The 19,825-nt window shown below is 46.4% G+C and overlaps 1 protein-coding gene across 1 annotated transcript; it reads left to right on the top strand.

The window, feature by feature from the left end:
* The first annotated feature begins 4,075 nt into the window (after positions 1–4,075).
* LACTB2 (lactamase beta 2) lies at positions 4,076–18,406 on the top strand. Its single transcript, XM_075316317.1, has 7 exons — positions 4,076–4,231; positions 7,177–7,340; positions 7,922–8,048; positions 11,983–12,161; positions 13,109–13,257; positions 17,146–17,227; positions 18,167–18,406. Exons 1-7 carry the CDS (start codon positions 4,107–4,109, stop codon positions 18,208–18,210), a joined length of 870 nt encoding a protein of 289 aa, XP_075172432.1. The 5' UTR covers positions 4,076–4,106; the 3' UTR covers positions 18,211–18,406.
* Positions 18,407–19,825: the final 1,419 nt, after the last annotated feature.

Here is a 19,825-nt window from a genome sequence, read left to right as displayed (position 1 = left end):
AGTAGTGTAGGAGCACTGGATATAGGGACAGTAGTGAAGGGGCACTGGTTATAGGGGCAGTAGTGTAGGGGCACTGGTTATAGGGGCAGTAGTGTAGGGGCACTGGTTATAGGGGCAGTAGTGTAGGGGCACTGGATATAGGGGCAGTAGTGTAGGGGCAATGGTTATAGGGGCAGTAGTGTAGGGGCACTGGTTATAGGGGCAGTAGAGTAGGAGCACTGGATATAGGGGCAGTAGTGTAGGGGCAATGGTTATAGGGGCAGTAGTGTAGGGGCACTGGTTATAGGGGCAGTAGAGTAGGAGCACTGGATATAGGGGCAGTAGTGTAGGGGCAATGGTTATAGGGGCAGTAGTGTAGGGGCACTGGTTATAGGGGCAGTAGTGTAGGGGCACTGGTTATAGGGGCAGTAGTGTAGGGACACTGGTTGTAGGGGCAGTAGTGTAGGGACACTGGTTATAGGGGCAGTAGTGTAGGGGCACTGGTTATAGGGGCAGTAGTGTAGGGACACTGGTTATAGGGGCAGTAGTGTAGGGGCAATGGTTGTAGGGGCACTGGTTATAGGGGCAGTAGTGTAGGGGCACTGGTTGTAGGGGCAGTAGTGTAGGGGCACTGGTTATAGGGGCAGTAGTGTAGGGGCACTGGTTATAGGGGCAGTAGTGTAGGGGCACTGGTTATAGGGGCAGTAGTGTAGGAGCACTGGTTGTAGGGGCAGTAGTGTAGGGACACTGGTTATAGGGGCAGTAGTGTAGGGGCACTGGTTATAGGGGCAGTAGTGTAGGGGCACTGGTTATAGGGGCAGTAGTGTAGGAGCACTGGTTGTAGGGGCAGTAGTGTAGGGGCACTGGTTATAGGGGCAGTAGTGTAGGAGCACTGCATATAGGGGCAGTAGTGTAAGGGCAATGGTGTAGGGGCACTGGTTATAGGGGCAGTCAGTAGTGTAGGGGCACTGGTTATAGGGGCAGTAGTGTAGGGGCACTGGTTATAGGGGCAGTAGTGTAAGGGCAATGGTTGTAGGGGCAGTAGTGTAGGGGCACTGGTTATAGGGGCAGTAGTGTAGGAGAATTGGTTATAGGGGCAGTAGTGTAGGGGCACTGGTTATAGGGGCAGTAGTGTAGGAGCACTGGTTGTAGGGGCAGTAGTGTAGGGACACTGGTTATAGGGGCAGTAGTGTAGGGGCACTGGTTATAGGGGCAGTAGTGTAGGAGCACTGCATATAGGGGCAGTAGTGTAAGGGCAATGGTGTAGGGGCACTGGTTATAGGGGCAGTCAGTAGTGTAGGGGCACTGGTTATAGGGGCAGTAGTGTAGGGGCACTGGTTATAGGGGCAGTAGTGTAAGGGCAATGGTTGTAGGGGCAGTAGTGTAGGGGCACTGGTTATAGGGGCAGTAGTGTAGGGGCACTGGTTATAGGGGCAGTAGTGTAGGAGCACTGGATATAGGGGCAGTAGTGTAAGGGCAATGGTTGCAGGGGCAGTAGTGTAGGGGCACTGGTTATAGGGGCAGTAGTGTAGGGGCAATGGTTATAGGGGCAGTAGTGTAGGGGCACTGGTTATAGGGGCAGTAGTGTAGGGGCACTGGTTATAGGGGCAGTAGTGTAGGGGCACTGGTTATAGGGGCAGTAGTGTAGGGGCACTGGTTATAGGGGCAGTAGTGTAGGAGCACTGGTTATAGGGGCAGTAGTGTAGGGGCACTGGTTATAGGGGCAGTAGTGTAGGGGCACTGGTTATAGGGGCAGTAGTGTAGGAGCACTGGATATAGGGGCAGTAGTGTAAGGGCAATGGTTGTAGGGGCAGTAGTGTAGGGGCACTGGTTATAGGGGCACTAGTGTAAGGGCACTGGTTATAGGGGCAGTAGTGTAAGGGCAATGGTTATAGGGGCAGTAGTGTAGGGGCACTGGTTATAGGGGCAGTAGAGTAGGAGCACTGGTTATAGGGGCAGTAGTGTAGGAGAATTGGTTATAGGGGCAGTAGTGTAGGGGCACTGGTTATAGGGGCAGTAGTGTAGGGGCACTGGTTATAGGGGCAGTAGTGTAAGGGCAATGGTTGTAGGGGCAGTAGTGTAGGGGCACTGGTTATAGGGGCAGTAGTGTAGGGGCACTGGTTATAGGGGCAGTAGTGTAGGAGCACTGGATATAGGGGCAGTAGTGTAAGGGCAATGGTTGTAGGGGCAGTAGTGTAGGGGCACTGGTTATAGGGGCAGTAGAGTAGGGGCACTGGTTATAGGGGCAGTAGTGTAGGGGCAATGGTTATAGGGGCAGTAGTGTAGGGGCACTGGTTGTAGGGGCAGTAGTGTAGGGGCAATGGTTATAGGGGCAGTAGTGTAGGGGCAATGGTTATAGGGGCAGTAGTGTAGGGGCACTGGTTATAGGGGCAGTAGTGTAGGAGCACTGGATATAGGGACAGTAGTGTAGGGGCACTGGTTATAGGGGCAGTAGTGTAAGAGCACTGGTTATAGGGGCAGTATTGTAGGGGCACTGGTTATAGGGGCAGTAGTGTAGGGGCACTGGATATAGGGGCAGTAGTGTAGGGGCAATGGTTATAGGGGCAGTAGTGTAGGGGCACTGGTTATAGGGGCAGTAGTGTAGGGGCACTGGATATAGGGGCAGTAGTGTAGGGGCAATGGTTATAGGGGCAGTAGTGTAGGGGCACTGGTTATAGGGGCAGTAGTGTAGGGGAACTGGATATAGGGGCAGTAGTGTAGGGGCAATGGTTATAGGGGCAGTAGTGTAGGGGCACTGGTTATAGGGGCAGTAGAGTATGAGCACTGGATATAGGGGCAGTAGTGTAGGGGCAATGGTTATAGGGGCAGTAGTGTAGGGGCACTGGTTATAGGGGCAGTAGTGTAGGGGCACTGGTTATAGGGGCAGTAGAGTAGGGGCACTGGATATAGGGGCAGTAGTGTAGGGGCACTGGATATAGGGGCAGTAGTGTAGGAGCACTGGATATAGGGGCAGTAGTGTAGGGGCACTGGTTATAGGGGCAGTAGTGTAGGGGCACTGGTTATAGGGGCAGTAGTGTAGGGGAACTGGATATAGGGGCAGTAGTGTAGGGGCAATGGTTATAGGGGCAGTAGTGTAGGGGCACTGGTTATAGGGGCAGTAGAGTATGAGCACTGGATATAGGGGCAGTAGTGTAGGGGCAATGGTTATAGGGGCAGTAGTGTAGGGGCACTGGTTATAGGGGCAGTAGTGTAGGGGCACTGGTTATAGGGGCAGTAGAGTAGGGGCACTGGATATAGGGGCAGTAGTGTAGGGGCACTGGATATAGGGGCAGTAGTGTAGGAGCACTGGATATAGGGGCAGTAGTGTAGGGATACTGGTTATAGGGGCAGTAGAGTAGGGGCACTGGTTATAGGGGCAGTAGTGTAGGGGCACTGGTTATAGGGGCAGTAGAGTAGGGGCACTGGATATAGGGGCAGTAGTGTAGGGGCAATGGTTATAGGGGCAGTAGTGTAGGGGCACTGGTTATAGGGGCAGTAGAGTAGGAGCACTGGATATAGGGGCAGTAGTGTAGGGGCACTGGTTATAGGGGCAGTAGTGTAGGGGCACTGGTTATAGGGGCAGTAGTGTAGGGGCACTGGTTATAGGGGCAGTAGTGTAGGGGCACTGGTTATAGGAGCAGTAGTGTAGGGGCACTGGTTATAGGGGCAGTAGTGTAGGGGCACTGGTTATAGGGGCAGTAGTGTAGGGGCACTGGTTATAGGGGCAGTAGTGTAGGGGCACTGGTTATAGGGGCAGTAGTGTAGGGGCACTGGTTATAGGGGCAGTAGTGTAGGGGCACTGGTTATAGGAGCAGTAGTGTAGGGGCACTGGTTATAGGGGCAGTAGTGTAGGGGCACTGGTTATAGGGGCAGTAGTGTAGGGGCACTGGTTATAGGGGCAGTAGTGTAGGAGAATTAGTTATTGTCTAGTGATTGTTCAGTGGAGGTGACTAATATGTGAGATAGGAGAGAAGTAAACACATCTGTTCCCCCCGGTCCAGCTCCGGTGCTGTGTTTACTTCCCTACTTCACTTCTATCCTCCCGGCTTCCTGTACCATGTGACTTGACATGTCACGTGACGTTCTGACGTCAGGGGGAATGTGCAGGGACCATATTGGAATCCAGGATGGCGCTGTCGGTGCTGCCCCGTATAGAGCAGTTGTCCTCCCGGGTGATCCGCGTGCTGGGCTGTAACCCGGGGCCCATGACACTACAGGGCACCAACACGTACCTGGTGGGCACCGGCCGGAGGTCAGTAAGTGTCGGGGTTGTACAGCGCCCCCAGTGGCCGTCTATAGTAAGATAAGTGAGTCCTGAACTGAACTATGACCGGAGTGACAGGCGGTGCTGGGACTTGTAGTGCTGCTCTCTATGGGGAATGTAATGAAGGCTGAGCTCACAGCCCCGGGTCTGCAGCCCGTGCACCCGCTACACTGACACGTGCACATCACCACAGCCAGGGCTCAGGATGTCTGATAAACGGGGTGATTTTTTCCCTGCAAGTCCACCAGGAGCGACCAGTGCAGTGCCCCGGTCCAGCTGCACAGAGGACTGACTGACAGCAAGCCAGGGCATGTCACTCAGGAAGGCTGTCAGTCACTGATTAGCACAGCCTGTCTGTCACTGAGGAAGGCTGTCAGTCACTGATTAGCACTGTCTGTCACTGAGGAAGGCTGTCAGTCACTGATTAGCACTGTCTGTCACTGAGGAAGGCTGTCAGTCACTGATTAGGACCACCTTTCTGTCACTCAGGAAGGCTGTCAGTCACTGATTAGCACTGCCCATCTGTCAATGAGGAAGGCTGTCAGCCACTGATTAGCACTGCCCATCTGTCAATGAGGAAGGCTGTCAGCCATTGATTAGCACTGCCCATCTGTCACTCAGGAAGGCTGTCAGTCACTGATTAGCACTGCCTGTCTGTCACTCAGGAAGGCTGTCAGTCACTGATTAGCACTGCCTGTCTGTCACTCAGGAAGTCTGTCAGTCACTGATTAGCAGAGCCTGTCTGTCACTCAGGAAGGCTGTCAGTCACTGATTAGCACTGCTTGTCTGTCACTGAGGAAGGCTGTCAGTCACTGATTAGCACTGCCCGTCTGTCACTCAGGAAGGCTGTCAGTCACTGATTAGCACTGCTTGTCTGTCACTGAGGAAGGCTGTCAGTCACTGATTAGCACTGCCCGTCTGTCACTCAGGAAGGCTGTCAGTCACTGATTAGCAGAGCCTGTCTGTCACTGAGGAAGGCTGTCAGTCACTGATTAGGACCACCTGTCTGTCACTCAGGAAGGCTGTCAGCCACTGATTAGCACTGCCCGTCTGTCAGGAAGGCTGTCAGTCACTGATTAGCACGGCTCACCTATCACTCAGGAAGCTTGTCAGCTACTGATTATGACCGCTCCCTTGACTCCTCATCCTGGAGTCAGTCTAGTGTGACACCATTAGGGCTTGTTCACACTTTGCATTTTTACATCTGGTTTCTATTTGTTGTTATTGCTGAAGAAACACAGAATTTTACAGCACCAAAGCGACTGAGATTTCTGAAATCTCACCTCTTCCCCTTAGACCCCACTATAGCCTCTCATACAGCCAGATCAGATCTCATACTTTGCACTGACGAGGGGCAACCATCTCGAAACACCACTGTGTCTGCAAATCCAAGTTGTGATCTGGCATAAATCCTAAGGCTATGTGCGCACGTTGCGTACAGTCACTGCAGAATTTTCTGCAGCGATCTGAAGAGCACAAATGCGCTTCAAATAACTGCAGAAAATGTCCGTAGTGGGAAAAAAAAAAAGCCGATTCCATGCGCTCTGCCTGCAGCTCCTGCCATAGACAGAGCAGGAGCTGCCGGCAAAGCGCACAGAAGTAGTGACATGTCACTTCTTAGAACGCGCGCTTCTGGCAGCAGCCGAAGCGCTGCGCTTTAAGACGCCACGTGCGCACAGGGGACGCAGGACGCATGCAGTTACGCTGCGCTACAAAGCGCAGCGCAACTGCATGTATTTACGCAACGTGCGCACATAGCCTAAGTCACATGACAAGGCTCATTAGGACTGCTACCTCCAATAGGTGGCAATAGAGTTCATCTCCTTCCTCCCTGAAGAGACTATTTGAAATCTCACACACGCTGATTTGATCCACCAAAGCGGTTTTTCACATCTGTCACCCGTCAGTTCTTTTAGTGTTTTTCACTCATTCAAATTATGGAAAAAAAACATATAAAAATGCAGCTAAAATGCGCATATTTTACACTGCGTTTTCTCTGCCAAGACCCTGATTTTTTTTATGCAAAAATGCTTACCCAACATGTAACACTATTCTCCACTTTGCCCTGATTTTTTCCCATCTGTACATAATGTCCTAATCCATAAATCATGCCAGAAAAATGGTGTAAAACAATTTGAAAAGTTGCAAAAATTTTTAGCAATAATAATAATCTTTATTTCTATAGCGCCAACATATTCCACAGTACTTTACAATTCAGGAGGATCATATACATATACATAAACATATACAAACAAGTAACAGTTATAGAAAATACAATATTTAAAGGGAAAAAAGACAACCCTGCTCGTGAGAGCTTACAATCTACAATGAGATGGGGGGGGGGACAAGGTACAAGTGCTTAGCAACGCAGAGTTGTGCAACAAATTAGCGCCTGTTGGCGTTTTCACACTACTTTTGCCAAAATGTGGGGAGGCAGGACGGGGCGTGGTACGTCGCCCGTCAAATTCACCACTATTGGCAGCGTTTTTTCCACCAGAAACGAAGCATTTCTGACATGGAGGTGCACGACCCTCAGAAGGTGCGCTTAAGTCATTAAATGGTGTGTGCTTTTTAATGAATTAGGCACATCTGATTGCAGATTTCCCCTTCATTGAAATTGGTTGAGTCCAAGGATTTTAGAGATGGTTTTGTGATCTTTTCTAGCCTGAGGAGCATAAAGATGTCTTCTTGTTGAGGTCCTCAAAAATCTCCTATGTTCTGGCCATTATGCACTTCCACAAACAAGAAGATCAGACTTTGATCGATCGCTATTCTGAAAATGGAAACAGGTCGCCCACTCACCCCTGATTGTCGCCCCATTGATTGTAAACTCCATACTCTAATTCTCTAGTAATCCTAAAGGTTTACAGAAATTTGCCACTCTCAGACGTTGTAAAGTAAAAATGTAATGTAACTGTGATTTATCCGTCCAGGAGGATTCTCATAGACACAGGAGAGCCGGCAGTACCGGAATATATCAGCACCCTGAGGCAAGTCCTGCAAGAGTCCAGCACCGCCATCCAGGAAATCATCGTCACCCACTGGCACCTCGACCATTCCGGGGGCATAACCGATATATGCAGGGATATCATGAATGGTAGGAATAATTCTGGAAGGGTTTATTACTGAGATACATAGATGATACACACATTGTATAGTCTCACGGGTCCACAGAAGCTCTGGGAAGATGCGTGGAAATAATGTAGAAGCCTTAAAGGTGTTGTCCAGGCCTATCCCTAGGATGGATCATCAATATCCTATTGGCGGAGGTCTGACACCCGACAACCCAGAATTAGCTGCTAAAAGCACTGGCAGCGCTATTAATTCCATGGCGCTTACAGCCTTTTTGGCTCACTATTTACTGGTTTTAGATCTACAAAATTACATTTATTATTTCATTAAAAAAAAATTGCACCTTCCCAATGCACTTTGTGTATTAAGTCAAGATCTCTGCTTGCTGTCAGTGGGCGGAAACATTGGTGATTTACATTCAGAAGGTGCAACCAATTCTGAAAAAGTGCTCGACATACAGTATATGTGCCTGGCTTGTAAAGACACTGACAGCAAGCAGAGATGGTGAGAAGAGTCAGGTATGCCCATACGGATGAGCTCTATTTCCATCACACCACAGCGTGTGGGAGCTCATTCACAACGTGTACATTATCTTTATTGCTGCAGGTTTAGACTTCAGCGTCAGTAAACTTCCTCGCAACCCACATCAAGAAGAGGTCATTGGGGCAGGAGAGCAAAAGTACAAATATCTTAAAGATGGCGATGTGATAAGAACAGAGGGAGCGACCCTGAAGTAAGTACACCCACCGACCGCAGATCTAGTGGGCAGAACACAACACGTATAGATCACAAGACATTGCTGTCTGTTGAAAGACAGTGACCGTAATGTCTGTGCCTGAGCTAGATGTGGAAGCAGGGAGATGACCAGCAACTCCTAATATTATTTTATAATTATTATTATGAAATATAATTATGTATTATCTGTTTATTATCATTTATAATTTTTACTACTATTATTATTATTATTCTGGAGAATAAAAATCTTCATTCTGTTATTAATATTACAAATAGCAGAATTGTAGAAGCAGCAGGACTGTAGTCTAAGCAGATCAAATGTCTCCTTGGCTAATGAAGTGCTTCTGTGCTAGTACATATAGATTGTTGGCAAGGAAAGAGTTAAATAACACACACACACACACACACACACACACACACACACACACACCTGAAATGTTTATTCTGAGTAACATATTAGTATTTTATTTTTTATAAAATATAACATGGTGGCTCTCTGCAGTCACCACTAGAGGGAGCTTGGGGCTTACTGCATACTGTGTGTACATTGCTTCCTCTGTTGGTAGCTACTGGTAGTCATTTTTACAACTACTTGTGTGCTGCCGCCGTGCCAGCAGCCGGGCTGCTCGGATCCAGATCCGCGGTGGGTCAAGGGGTGTCCGGACATGGGGGTCATGCGGCCACTCAAATTAAGGGGGTATTTACAGGATTGTGTTAAAGTTCGTGACGCTACCCGTGGTATGTGGTAATGTGGAGTACCACCGCTGCAGTTGGGAGTACCCGGGTGCGATGGAATGGTGCAGCCAGGTGTTAGAACCCTCCTCGGGTAGGGGGGATGCCCCGGGACTCGGTGATGGTGTTTGGGGAGTGCCGTTGGGTGCGAAGGGGTCACTCTTGTACTCACTCAGTCCAGTAAGCTGACACTGACAACTGGATAAACCAAAGTTCTGGATACCGCTGCCGCTGAGGGGAGCTAGTTCGGGTCCCATCCCTAATGGTGCTGCCTAGTGATCCGTGACCTTCCTCCTGGCACTAAGTTTACTTCTCTGTTGGTCCCAGTAGTGTGTAACTAGCCGGGTCCCGCTCCCCAGTATGGCTAAGTGTGGGAGCTTACTCTCAGGGTTCACGTTTGGGATTTCCTGGGCCGTTTGAGTGGAAAGTCCTATTCCCCTCGTTGCGCTAGTACTCTGATTTTGGAGCGGGTAGAGAGCGGATCTTGAAGGCTCCGTTTTCGTCGGGTAAATTGTCAGGTTGCCTGAAGCTACTCTCTGACCTAGGGACCACATACCACGTCGGGCCATGGTTCCAGCCCGATGATGGTACAAGGCCGTTGGCTGTCCTCCTCGACAGTTCTGTGCCCCTTGTCATGATCCCCTGCGACTGGGGGTCGAGCTTCTCCAGGCCCAGACCACCGTCTCCTACCTAGATGGCTTCCAAGGAGTCCAGCTCCTGACCTCCTCTCTCCTTCCCTTCCAACACTTCACTCTCTTATTACTGTCACTGCTGACCTCCCCTTAACCAACCCCCCAAGTGGGCAACCCTATTCCACTGAGGCTGTCCACTGGTGTTTCTGGTGGGTGTGGTGCAGAGTGTACCTAGGATTTTATTAGCTGTTGTAGGCAACACCATATAGTTAGAGACCCATAACCAAGAAGGAGTTTGATATTGCACAGAAGGGCAGATTGTACAATACCCTGTGACGCCCTGATAGGCCAGGGGCGTCACACTTGTATCCAGGGGCTTGGGAGAAAAACTGAGCCCACACGGTCTATAAAGATATATTAGGAAATTACTGCAGTACATAATTACCTGAAATCAACAAAATTGACCGCTCTGTGGCGATTCACCTTAGGCTGCTTTCACACTACGTTTTTTTAACATGTGTCATGAACTTTTTTTGCTGTAAAAACGGATCCTGTTTTTACAAAGAAAAACGCATGCAAACGCATGTGTTATTTTGTAGGATCCTGCCACTTGAAGTTTATGGGCGGGCATTGGAGTCATGTGATCGGGAGTGAGGGGAACTGAGCGTGACAGACTGGGTGCCGGCATCTGACAGCTGCGGAGGCTCGTAACCAAGGTAAACATCGGATAACTTGCTTGGATACCCGATATTTACCTTGGTTACGAGCGTCTGCAGCTGCTAGGAGCCGGGCTCCCTGCACACGTAATCAAGGTAAACATCGGGTACCCAAGCAAGTTACCCGATATTTACCTTGGTTACGAACATCTGCAGCTGCTAGGAGCCGGGCTCCCTTCACACGTAACCAAGGTAAACATCGGGTATCCAAGCAAGTTACCCGATGTTTACCTTGGTTAATTTTAAATTGACCCATCAAACCTTCGACATCGATGCAATAAACCAACTTATCTTCCTGGGCAAAGTAAGGAACGAACTCGTCTTCACGATGTCTGAACCATGAAAAAGACACTGCTGGCAACAATAAATTCTTGCTTTTGAGCCTTGAGCCGAGTAACTCAGCGACATCTTTGTGAAAATTTAAGTCTCTTACCAAATCATTCATCTCCTCATGAGAAAACAATTTTGGTCTTGTATCATCTTCAAAGTCAGAACTTGATTCATCTGGTTCAGGTATGACTCCACCTTCATCGGATATAGTTATCTCTTCCAAGGTAGCAGGGGCCTTGGGTACTGGTATATCTGTGCCATGGGGGATGGGATGAATTGCTGAGTGAATATTGGGGTATGAAATGGAATGCTTCCATTTTGAATTATACCCTTTCACATCGCATGAACAAAAGTAACAATCATCACTATGGTTCTTTTGCTCTCGCTATACCATAGGAATCCCATAACGGAAAGCTTTTTTCTTACCCTTGAACCAATTTCGGAGGTCCTCAACACACAGTTTGCACACGTTATGAGGCGCCCAGCTTTATCTTGATCTCATAGCTTTAGTCCGAAATATGCGAAGTATACTTTTTTCACAAAGTCTGTAATATTCAGCTGTTGCTTCAACACTGTATATTCACCACAAATGTAACAGAAACTGTCAGGCGAATTAATACACTTCCGCTGAGCCATAATGCTAATTTTGGGAAACACGGTTGAATATGAAGAGCTAACACGAACTGAGATTAAAAAGTGTGAACAGGCGAGAAAAAAGAAAAAACAATTGAAACAAGCCCGGGCATGTCAGAGCCCGCTCATTCAGCTTGTAAAATGTTGATGCTGGTTTCATTAGCTCATTCTGAAAGTTCTTTTCTTTGAAAGTTATATTTTTTTGGCATTATATATCTTCAATGCATTGATGTGAATTAATGAATAGGAATTTTGACTTTCAAAACCCTAAAAAAAAAAAAAAAAATGAAAAATTTACTTAATTTGAAGAGAATTTTGCATTTTGTGGCAAATCCTGACGTCCAGGATTTTTTTTTCAATATTTTTTTCCTTTTCAGCACACCAAAATACATGGAAATTACATGAAAAAAATCAAACTGCTTTTTAGTCGCAGACCTGTGTTATTTAACTCATTATATGATCATTTAGTGGATACAGTATAGCACCTGATATCTTGCTCATAGAAGAGTGGATCTGGTTTTGTGTAAAGCCACGTCTTTCCCCATCGCTATAAACTTGCAGTATGAGTATGATATTTTGCCAGGTAACATGGAACAAATAACCTTACTATTGTGCTTTATATCACATCTGCAAAAGATGCATATACATCTAGATAGAGCTGCATACAAATTCATATATGCATATACATCTACATAGAGCTGCATACAAATTCAGGGCGCTGATCAGGAATCCATGTACCTAAGCTGCACTTTTGTCTTGAAAACCATCGCACTGCCCTTCTGCTTCGGCAGAGCCCAATCTGGTGCTGTAAGGTTGATCTGTACGCCGGCACCAACAAAGGCCAGACTTATACAAAAGTACTAATGCTTACATTCTGTATTGTGTTTAGAGTTCTGTTCACACCTGGACATACAGACGATCACATGGCTCTGGTTTTAGAGGAAGAAAATGCCATTTTCTCTGGAGACTGCATACTCGGAGAAGGAACAGCTGTGTTTGAGGAGTTGTATGATTACATGAAGTCTTTGGAAAAGCTGCTGGATGTGAAGGCGGACAAAATTTACCCAGGTTAGTAGATTAGTATGTCATTTGTCAATAGTGGATCTATAACTTCACTATGTGCCCCAGGAAGTCAGCTATGTCTTCTTCTAACAATCTTACGTCTGGCTGTAAGACGGATCCCGAGTATCAGCTCAACTCTCATTCAGCCAACAGTTATTGTCCCCAACCCCTCATAGACATTTCCGCTTGTGCCTGTGTTTTAAAGGGGTTGTCCACTACTAGGACAATCCCTTCTGATTCCACATGTTTCCCTCGGTTAAAAATTAAATATTAGACAAAGATAACACAAGTAAACAAAAGGCAGTTGAAAAATAAAGCTCTTTATTATTAAGGGAAAGAGGAATTTAAACCTACAGGTCCCTGTGTGAAAAACTGATTACACCCTAAACCTAATAATTGGTTGGCACACCCATAGCAGCAACAACTGCAATCAAAAGTTTGCAATAACTGGCAACAAGTCTTTTACAACATTCCTGAAGAATTCTGGATCATTCATCTTTGTAAGATTGTTGTACCTCACATTTCGTGAACTAGCCTATTGGGGCAATTTATTTGAATGCAATTGCACCTTTTATTGTTTGATGTAACTCTTCCCATTCTTTTTGTATTTTAACTTGTTCTATAAATAAAATGTAATGTTTTAGATGTGTGGATTGAACGTTGTGCATCTTTGATGTATGTTTAACATATAGTTTTCCAAATACACTACGGAAAGTAATTCTGATTTTTGGTATTTCTAAATCACCGGTCTGCGTGCCTACAACACTGAGAATCCGGCCTCAGCAGGAGCAGACTTCTGCAATCCATCCTGACACCTTACAAGGACGAGCTGCCATTTGAATTATATTATGCGGTCACTTTATCACATTCTTCTAGAACCATCATTTGTTGCTCAGTTTCTTCAAAGATGAATGACAGAGATCATGTATACCTTCTACTTTTCTTACATTCAGGTCATGGCCCAGTTGTTCAAGGTGCAAGAGCCAAAATTCAGGAATATATTTTTCACAGAGAAGCTCGGGAACAACAAATTCTTCAAGCAATACAAGAGAATTCTGGGAAATCTCTGACTGCCATGGAACTAGTTAAAATTGTGTACAAGGTGAGTGATACTCCAAAGCAGGCGTCAGATCAGGGGACAGCTACGGTGGTTTGGACATTTTACTGTTTATAAAGCTTCTCGGTTCGCTTCTCACACAGTACAGTAATGGAATTATTTTGGTAATATTTAGGAATAATTTGTCATTTAAAGGGCACCGTGCAACAGTAAAGTAAGTAGCCACCTTTCCCCCTCGAAAAAAACTTGAACTCAAGTGACTGTCTGTCACCTGCCAGAAGGGAGATGGTGGATGCACAGCGGCACATCCTCTAAGGCTATGTTCACTCATCTTTTACTGCTTTTTGGTGTTTTTGAGGTCACAAAGATGCACCCAAATTCATGCATTTCCTTAGCCCAGCAAAGTCTATGAGATTTTTATTTTCCTGTCCGCACACTGCATCTTTTTTTTGGCTGTGTTTTTGAAGATGCAGCCAAGATGCAACAAGTCAATTCTTTTTGTGTATTGACCTTGCGTTTCGGAGGACTGGGTGATCAATCCCCCGCTGACTCTGGGTTGGCGGGGGATTCATCCCTGGTATCTGGCCAGATGCCAGTCCTCATGTAAAGTTTATGGGGACCAGAATCCAGCACAAAGGGGTGGGAGCAAGCACTTCATACTCACAGATCACCGGTGCAGCTGTCACACTGCTCCCGCGGCTTCCCATTCTTTTCCTGGGCCGCTCATTAAGTTTATACATATTCACTGCTTCCTTTGCCCACCAGCGTCTGTGATTGGTTGCAGTCAGATGAGCTCCCACGCTGAGCGACAGTGTGTCTGAGGCTTCCAATCACATACGCCGGTGGGCAGGTTTATATCATACAGATAAATAAATAAAAAAAATTGGCTTAGGATCCCCCATATTATGATATACAGCACAGATAAAACCTGACAGCTGGGGGCTGGTATTCTCAGGCAGGTGATACACATGATTATTTATTGCCCCCCCCCAGCCTAAAAATATCATGATCCAGCCGCCTGGAATTGGATACGACAGTCCCAACACTCTACCCAGCTCTTCCCGATTTGCTCTGGTGCGGTGGCAATTCGGGTAATAAGGAGTTAGTTAATGGCGGCCGACAGCTGCCACTAAGTCCTAGACTGGTAGTAGGAGGAGTCTGAGACCTCCCCATCACTAATCTGTAAGTGAAAGCAAATAACCAAAACGTGGGATCCCCTCTATTTTTTTCATAACCAGCCAAGGTACCGCAGACAGCTGAGTGTGTGCTGTGAGTTTGAGTTTTGGTTTCTCCTGGTCTGTCTTATGTGTGGGATTAAGCACTCCAGTCCCAACCCTCTCCTAGGTTGGGGGTGAAGGGGGTATTATACCAGGACTATTCAGGAGTTAGGGATACACTGGCAATCCAGATCTTGCCACTATCAGCTATACCTCTGGGATGAGGGACAGTTAAGGACTTCCCTAGTCTGAGGCCTGTTTAGGAGCCCCATTCGCTGTTCTACATCACTCATATTTGCAAGTTACAAAAAAACTGTAGGGTCAGGTGCAGGTATACTATTTACTCTGTATAATAGGATACTTGGTAGATACCCTAAAATAAAGACCTTTGGTGCTGGAATCTCCTAAACAAGCTTTCTGCATGTGCTGAAGCAGTGTAGGAAGACCTGGCTGGGAATCTGCAGAGCGAGAATGTGCAGCTCTTAGGTGCCCTAAGGTAAACTGTACAGAAAGTGTCGTATCTCAGTACAGCCACCAGGGGGCCCGATTGGCAGATACATTTGTAGAGAAATGTTTCCAAGGTTAGTATAAGAATTCTGGGCTGCAGTGAATAAATAATATTTTGGACCAAGGTAAAAGCATATTTGTCCGAGTTTTATTAATGCAGTACGCCAGCAATGTGTTGTCTTATGGAACATATTAATGAATAATGTAGACTCTCTAATGCATGCCTTGTGTATAAATGTTTGTCAGTGTGCCATTTCTGGGTTGGCTACCATGGTGATTCCTTCTTTCCCTTAATATAGTTTCCTTAATGTAGAATTCATCTTTCCTGATGTCTCTGGCTTTGCAGAGGGAAGAGTCTCATCACATTGCACTTGCTCTGTATCCTCCTAATTAATAGCAGCAGCGATAGTTCTTCGACATAGAATAGCTGTCTACTCACAAAGCAGATTCCCAGTGACTCATATGTGATGTACAGTAAATCACAAAAGTTAGTACACCCGTCACATTTTTGTAAATATTTTATTATATCTTTTCATGGCACAACACTGAAGATCTGACACTTTGATACAATGTAAAGTGTACAGCTTGGCTTGTATAACAATGTAAATTTAGTGTGTCCTCTAAGTAATTCAACACACAGCCATTAATGGCCAAACAGCTGGCAACAAAAGTGAGTACACCCCCAAGTGAAAATATCCAAATTGTGCCCAATTAGTTATTTTCCCTCCCTGGTGTCATGCGACTAATTACTGTTACAAGGTATCAGATGTGAATGGGGACCAGGTGTGTTACATTTGGGGTTATCGCTTACACTTTCTCATACTGGTCCCTGGAAGTTTAACATGGCACCTTATAGCAATGAATTCTCTGAGGATCAGAAAAAGAATTGTTCCTCTCCATAAAGATGGCCTAGGCTATAAGAAGATTGCCAACGCCCTGAAACAGACCTGCAGCACAATGGCCAAAACCATACAGTGGTTTAACAACAGGTTACACTCAGAACAGTCCTCACCATGGTCGACTAAAGAAGTTGAGTGCACGGGCTCAGTGTGATATGCAGAGGTTGTCTTTTCAAAATAGATGTATGATTGCTGCCAGAATTGCTGCAGAGGTTACAGGGGAGAGGGTCAGTTGTCAGTGCTCAGACCATACGCCGTACATGGCATCAAACTGGTCTACATGGCTGTCATCCCAGAAGGAAGCCTTTTCTAAAGATAATGCACAAAAAAACCCACAAACACTTTGATGAAAACAAGCAGACTAAGGGCATGGATTACTGGAACCATGTCCTGTGGTCTTATGAGACCAAGATAAACCTATTTGTTTCATATAGTGTGCAGCTTGTGTGGTGGGAACTAGGTGAGGAGTACAAAGACATATGTGTCTTGCCTACAGTCATGCATGGTGGTGAGAGTGTCATGGTGGTGGAGTGTCGTCATCATGGGCACGTACCCTTAAACAAGCTGTACACTGACTACTTTACATTGTGTCGAAGTGTCAGTGTTGTCTCATGAAAAGATGTAATAAAAAAAATTACAAAAATGTGAGGGGTGTACTTTTGTAATATACTGTAGCTTCAGTTTTTCTTCTCTGCCTCCTGCATGTGATAAGTTTCAGCCTGTCATCTCTTACAAGCAGGAGGTAGGGAGATAGGCTTTAGCTACATCACATAGGATACAATGGAAAGTCCGCTCACAGATAGTGTAAGAAGATAGTTTGAGTGAGCTATGTTTGTTTTTTTTTTAATTCTTCAACTAAATGTTGAACAGACTTACCTACTATACAGCTTATCTGTTATATAAAGCAGGAGAAGGGGCAAACAAATGCAGAGGATAGAGCCTGACAAAAAGAGTAGGGTCTGAGCTTCCAGGAGAGATGTGATCTGCAGCTAGCAGGAAGTGAGACCCTGACTTCCGGTCTATACAGAAGAGCATGTCCTGGACTGGTAGTCCGATGAGAGATCACATGACACAGCTCACCATAATGAAAGGCTTCATAGTGTAGGGATGCAACTAAACTGGTATGAAGAAAGTTGAGTTACCATGACATGTGCAAACAAATTGTGCGAGAGTTCCACATTTACCATGAAGATTTTATTTTTGACATAGGGTATAAATAGGCTGTATATGAAATGAATATGTTTTTGTTACCATTGTATTTTTTTTATTGGGTCTTAAACTATTTTTTCAAAATATTGTTGTTCCCATAGGATACCCCGGAGTATTTGCACGCAGCTGCAGAATCCAACTTAACTCATCATTTACGCAAACTAAAGAAGGAAGGAAAAATAAGTAGGTTCTAAACTCTCATATCTGGTCTCTTGACTACTTGAGACTATATGTTCATAGTTGTAGTTTTTTGTTGATTTCAGCAGGATGTGCTACATTTATATTACCTTCTACTTTCACATGCCACTTTATACTTCTGCCATCACCTGTGGGAATATGGTGTTTTTGGTTAGTATTTTTTACGATGGGCAAAATGTTAAAATTTTTCTCAGAACATAGAACCTTTCCTATTTCATGTCTCTCTTGTGCCATTTGTAAAATAGTGGGATTAGTCTCATCAATATCAGATCGGTGATTGTCCAACACCCGCCACCCCCACCTGTTAGCTGTTAATACTTTCAGCTGTGGCCGGATGTACCCTTTTATACGGAGCTGATACAACACAGCTCAGTTTTGTGGGTACTGTATATTAGCTCTCAGTGAAGAAACTAGGAGGTGAGTTGCAGTGTCCCGCAGCAGCCACTAAAAAGGCGGTTCTGATCCAAACACCAAACACTGTTTATATCAAACTACCGAAGTGACATCAACTGATTGTGGGGGTGCTGAGCATCTGACCACTATCGACTTTATATTGATGATTTATTTCTTACATCATCAATGAAAAAGTATTGGGCAACCCCTTTAAATGATAGTTTCCTTCAGTAGGTGGCACTAGGCTGATTTTTCCCATTTGGAGAGAACTAATTTGCCATTCTCAATGCAGTGTGCTCATTTTACTGTGTCCTTATCTTTATAATTCTATTTTGTTCCATACGTTGTCAGCTCTCACCCGTATTGGGTTGTAATGTATTCACAATGTTTCTAGGTCTCTTGGTAGCCTTCCTCCCCAACAGTCTCCTCGCAGTCTCGCCTCTTATTTTTTGGTCACATTTGCGTGGATTTTATAGCAATCTTGATTCTCCTGTAGGAGATTTAATTACCTTCATTCTTGTTTTATTCCAGTACAAGAACAGTCACCAAGTATCAGATGGAAAAGTCACTTATAAGGAAGCAGCAAGGGAGCCCTGATCAATCTGCAAAACGCAGCACTGAATGGAAAACGCCTCAGATTTCTTGCAGGCTTTCACCAAATTTTTTTAAAGAAGATTGAATTTGTTTAATTGTATTTAACTTAATAACATATATCATATGTGATAGTAGGATGACTAATTATATTTGGAATAAAATAAGTAAAGAGGAAAATGTAGGAATTATTTAAAGAGATGTCTGCTACAGTCACTCCAGGCAAACTGAGCAGCCAGACGACGCTGCCCCAAGAGCTTGTACATATGAGCATATTATATGGACCGGTGCTGTCTGCATGCACCATGGACCACACACGGACCCCCATTACAGCCTATGTGCTAGTGCATATGGCTGGTTACCTACCTGGACCAAGGTACAGCATGCACTATTGAGGTCTGATGTATGGACCAGATAAGTGCATGTACATAGTAGCAGCTCCTGCAATCGTCCACTATGTGGGTTAGGACACGGAGTTGCGCACAGAGGCCGTCGCGTCTGCAAATTGTGGATGTGACTGATGCAAGTTTTATTACAGCCGCCAGAACCCTGATTGTCAAGAGTTAGGCGGGCTTTGCACGTTGCGATATCGCAAGCCGATGCTGCGATGTCGCACGCGATAGTCCCCGCCGCCGTCGCAGGTACGATATCTTGTGATAGCTGGCGTAGCGAAAATTATCACTACGCCAGCTTCACATGCACTCACCTGCCCTGCGACCGTCGCTCTGGCCGCCGACCCGCCTCCTTCCTAAGGGAGCGGGTCGTGCAGCGTCATAGCGACGTCACACGGCAGGCGGCCAATAGCGGCGGAGGGGCGGAGATGAGCAGGATGTAAACATCCCGCCCACCTCCTTCCTTCCGTATAGCCGCCGGTGGCAGGTAAGGAGATGTTCCTCGCTCCTGCGGCTTTACATACAGCAATGTGTGCTGCCGCAGGAACGAGGAACAGCATCGTACTTGTTGCGGCAGCGTAATTATGAAAAAGTCGGAGCCTACACCGATGATACGATAACGACGCTTTCTTCGGCGCTCCATTGGGAGACCCAGACGATTGGGTGTATAGCTACTGCCTCCGGAGGCCACACAAAGCATTACACTAAAAAGTGTAAGGCCCCTCCCCTTCTGGCTATACACCCCCCGTGGGATCACGGGCTGCTCAGTTTTCAAGCTTTGTGCGAAGGAGGTCAGACATCCACGCATAGCTCCACTGTTTAGTCAGCAGTAGCTGCTGACTATATCGGATGGAAGAAAAGAGGGCCCATGCTAAAGGGCCCCCAGCATGCTCCCTTCTCACCCCACTCTTGTTGGCGGTGTTTGTTAAGGTTGAGGTACCCATTGCGGGTACGGAGGCTGGAGCCCACATGCTGTTTTCCTTCCCCATCCCCCTGAGGGCTCTGGTGAAGTGGGATCTTACCGGCCTCCAGGCTCTGAGGCCGGGCTCCATCCACAGACCCGGAGATCCTGCTGGATACGGAGCTGGGTACCGTCAGGGACAAGGCCCTGCAACATTCAGGTACTCTGTGTCCCCGTACAGACAGGCACAGACACACTCCAGCGTTGCTGGGTGTTCTAGTGCGCCGGGGACAGTAGCGCTGCGCG

Source organism: Anomaloglossus baeobatrachus, chromosome 6, assembly GCF_048569485.1.
Source record: "Anomaloglossus baeobatrachus isolate aAnoBae1 chromosome 6, aAnoBae1.hap1, whole genome shotgun sequence".
NCBI classification, from domain to species: domain Eukaryota; kingdom Metazoa; phylum Chordata; class Amphibia; order Anura; family Aromobatidae; genus Anomaloglossus; species Anomaloglossus baeobatrachus.
Note: the sequence above shows the minus strand (reverse complement) of the source record. Positions and strands in the feature narration are given on the sequence as shown.

Bases quoted from the DNA above. Each gene is read 5' to 3' on its own strand.
- LACTB2 (XM_075316317.1), top strand. From the start codon at position 4,107: ATGGCGCTGTCGGTGCTGCCCCGTATAGAGCAGTTGTCCTCCCGGGTG. The intron at 8,049-11,982 runs GTAAGTACACCC...TATTGTGTTTAG, and splicing joins ACAGAGGGAGCGACCCTGAA to AGTTCTGTTCACACCTGGAC. The intron at 13,258-17,145 runs GTGAGTGATACT...TTGTTCCCATAG, and splicing joins TAGTTAAAATTGTGTACAAG to GATACCCCGGAGTATTTGCA.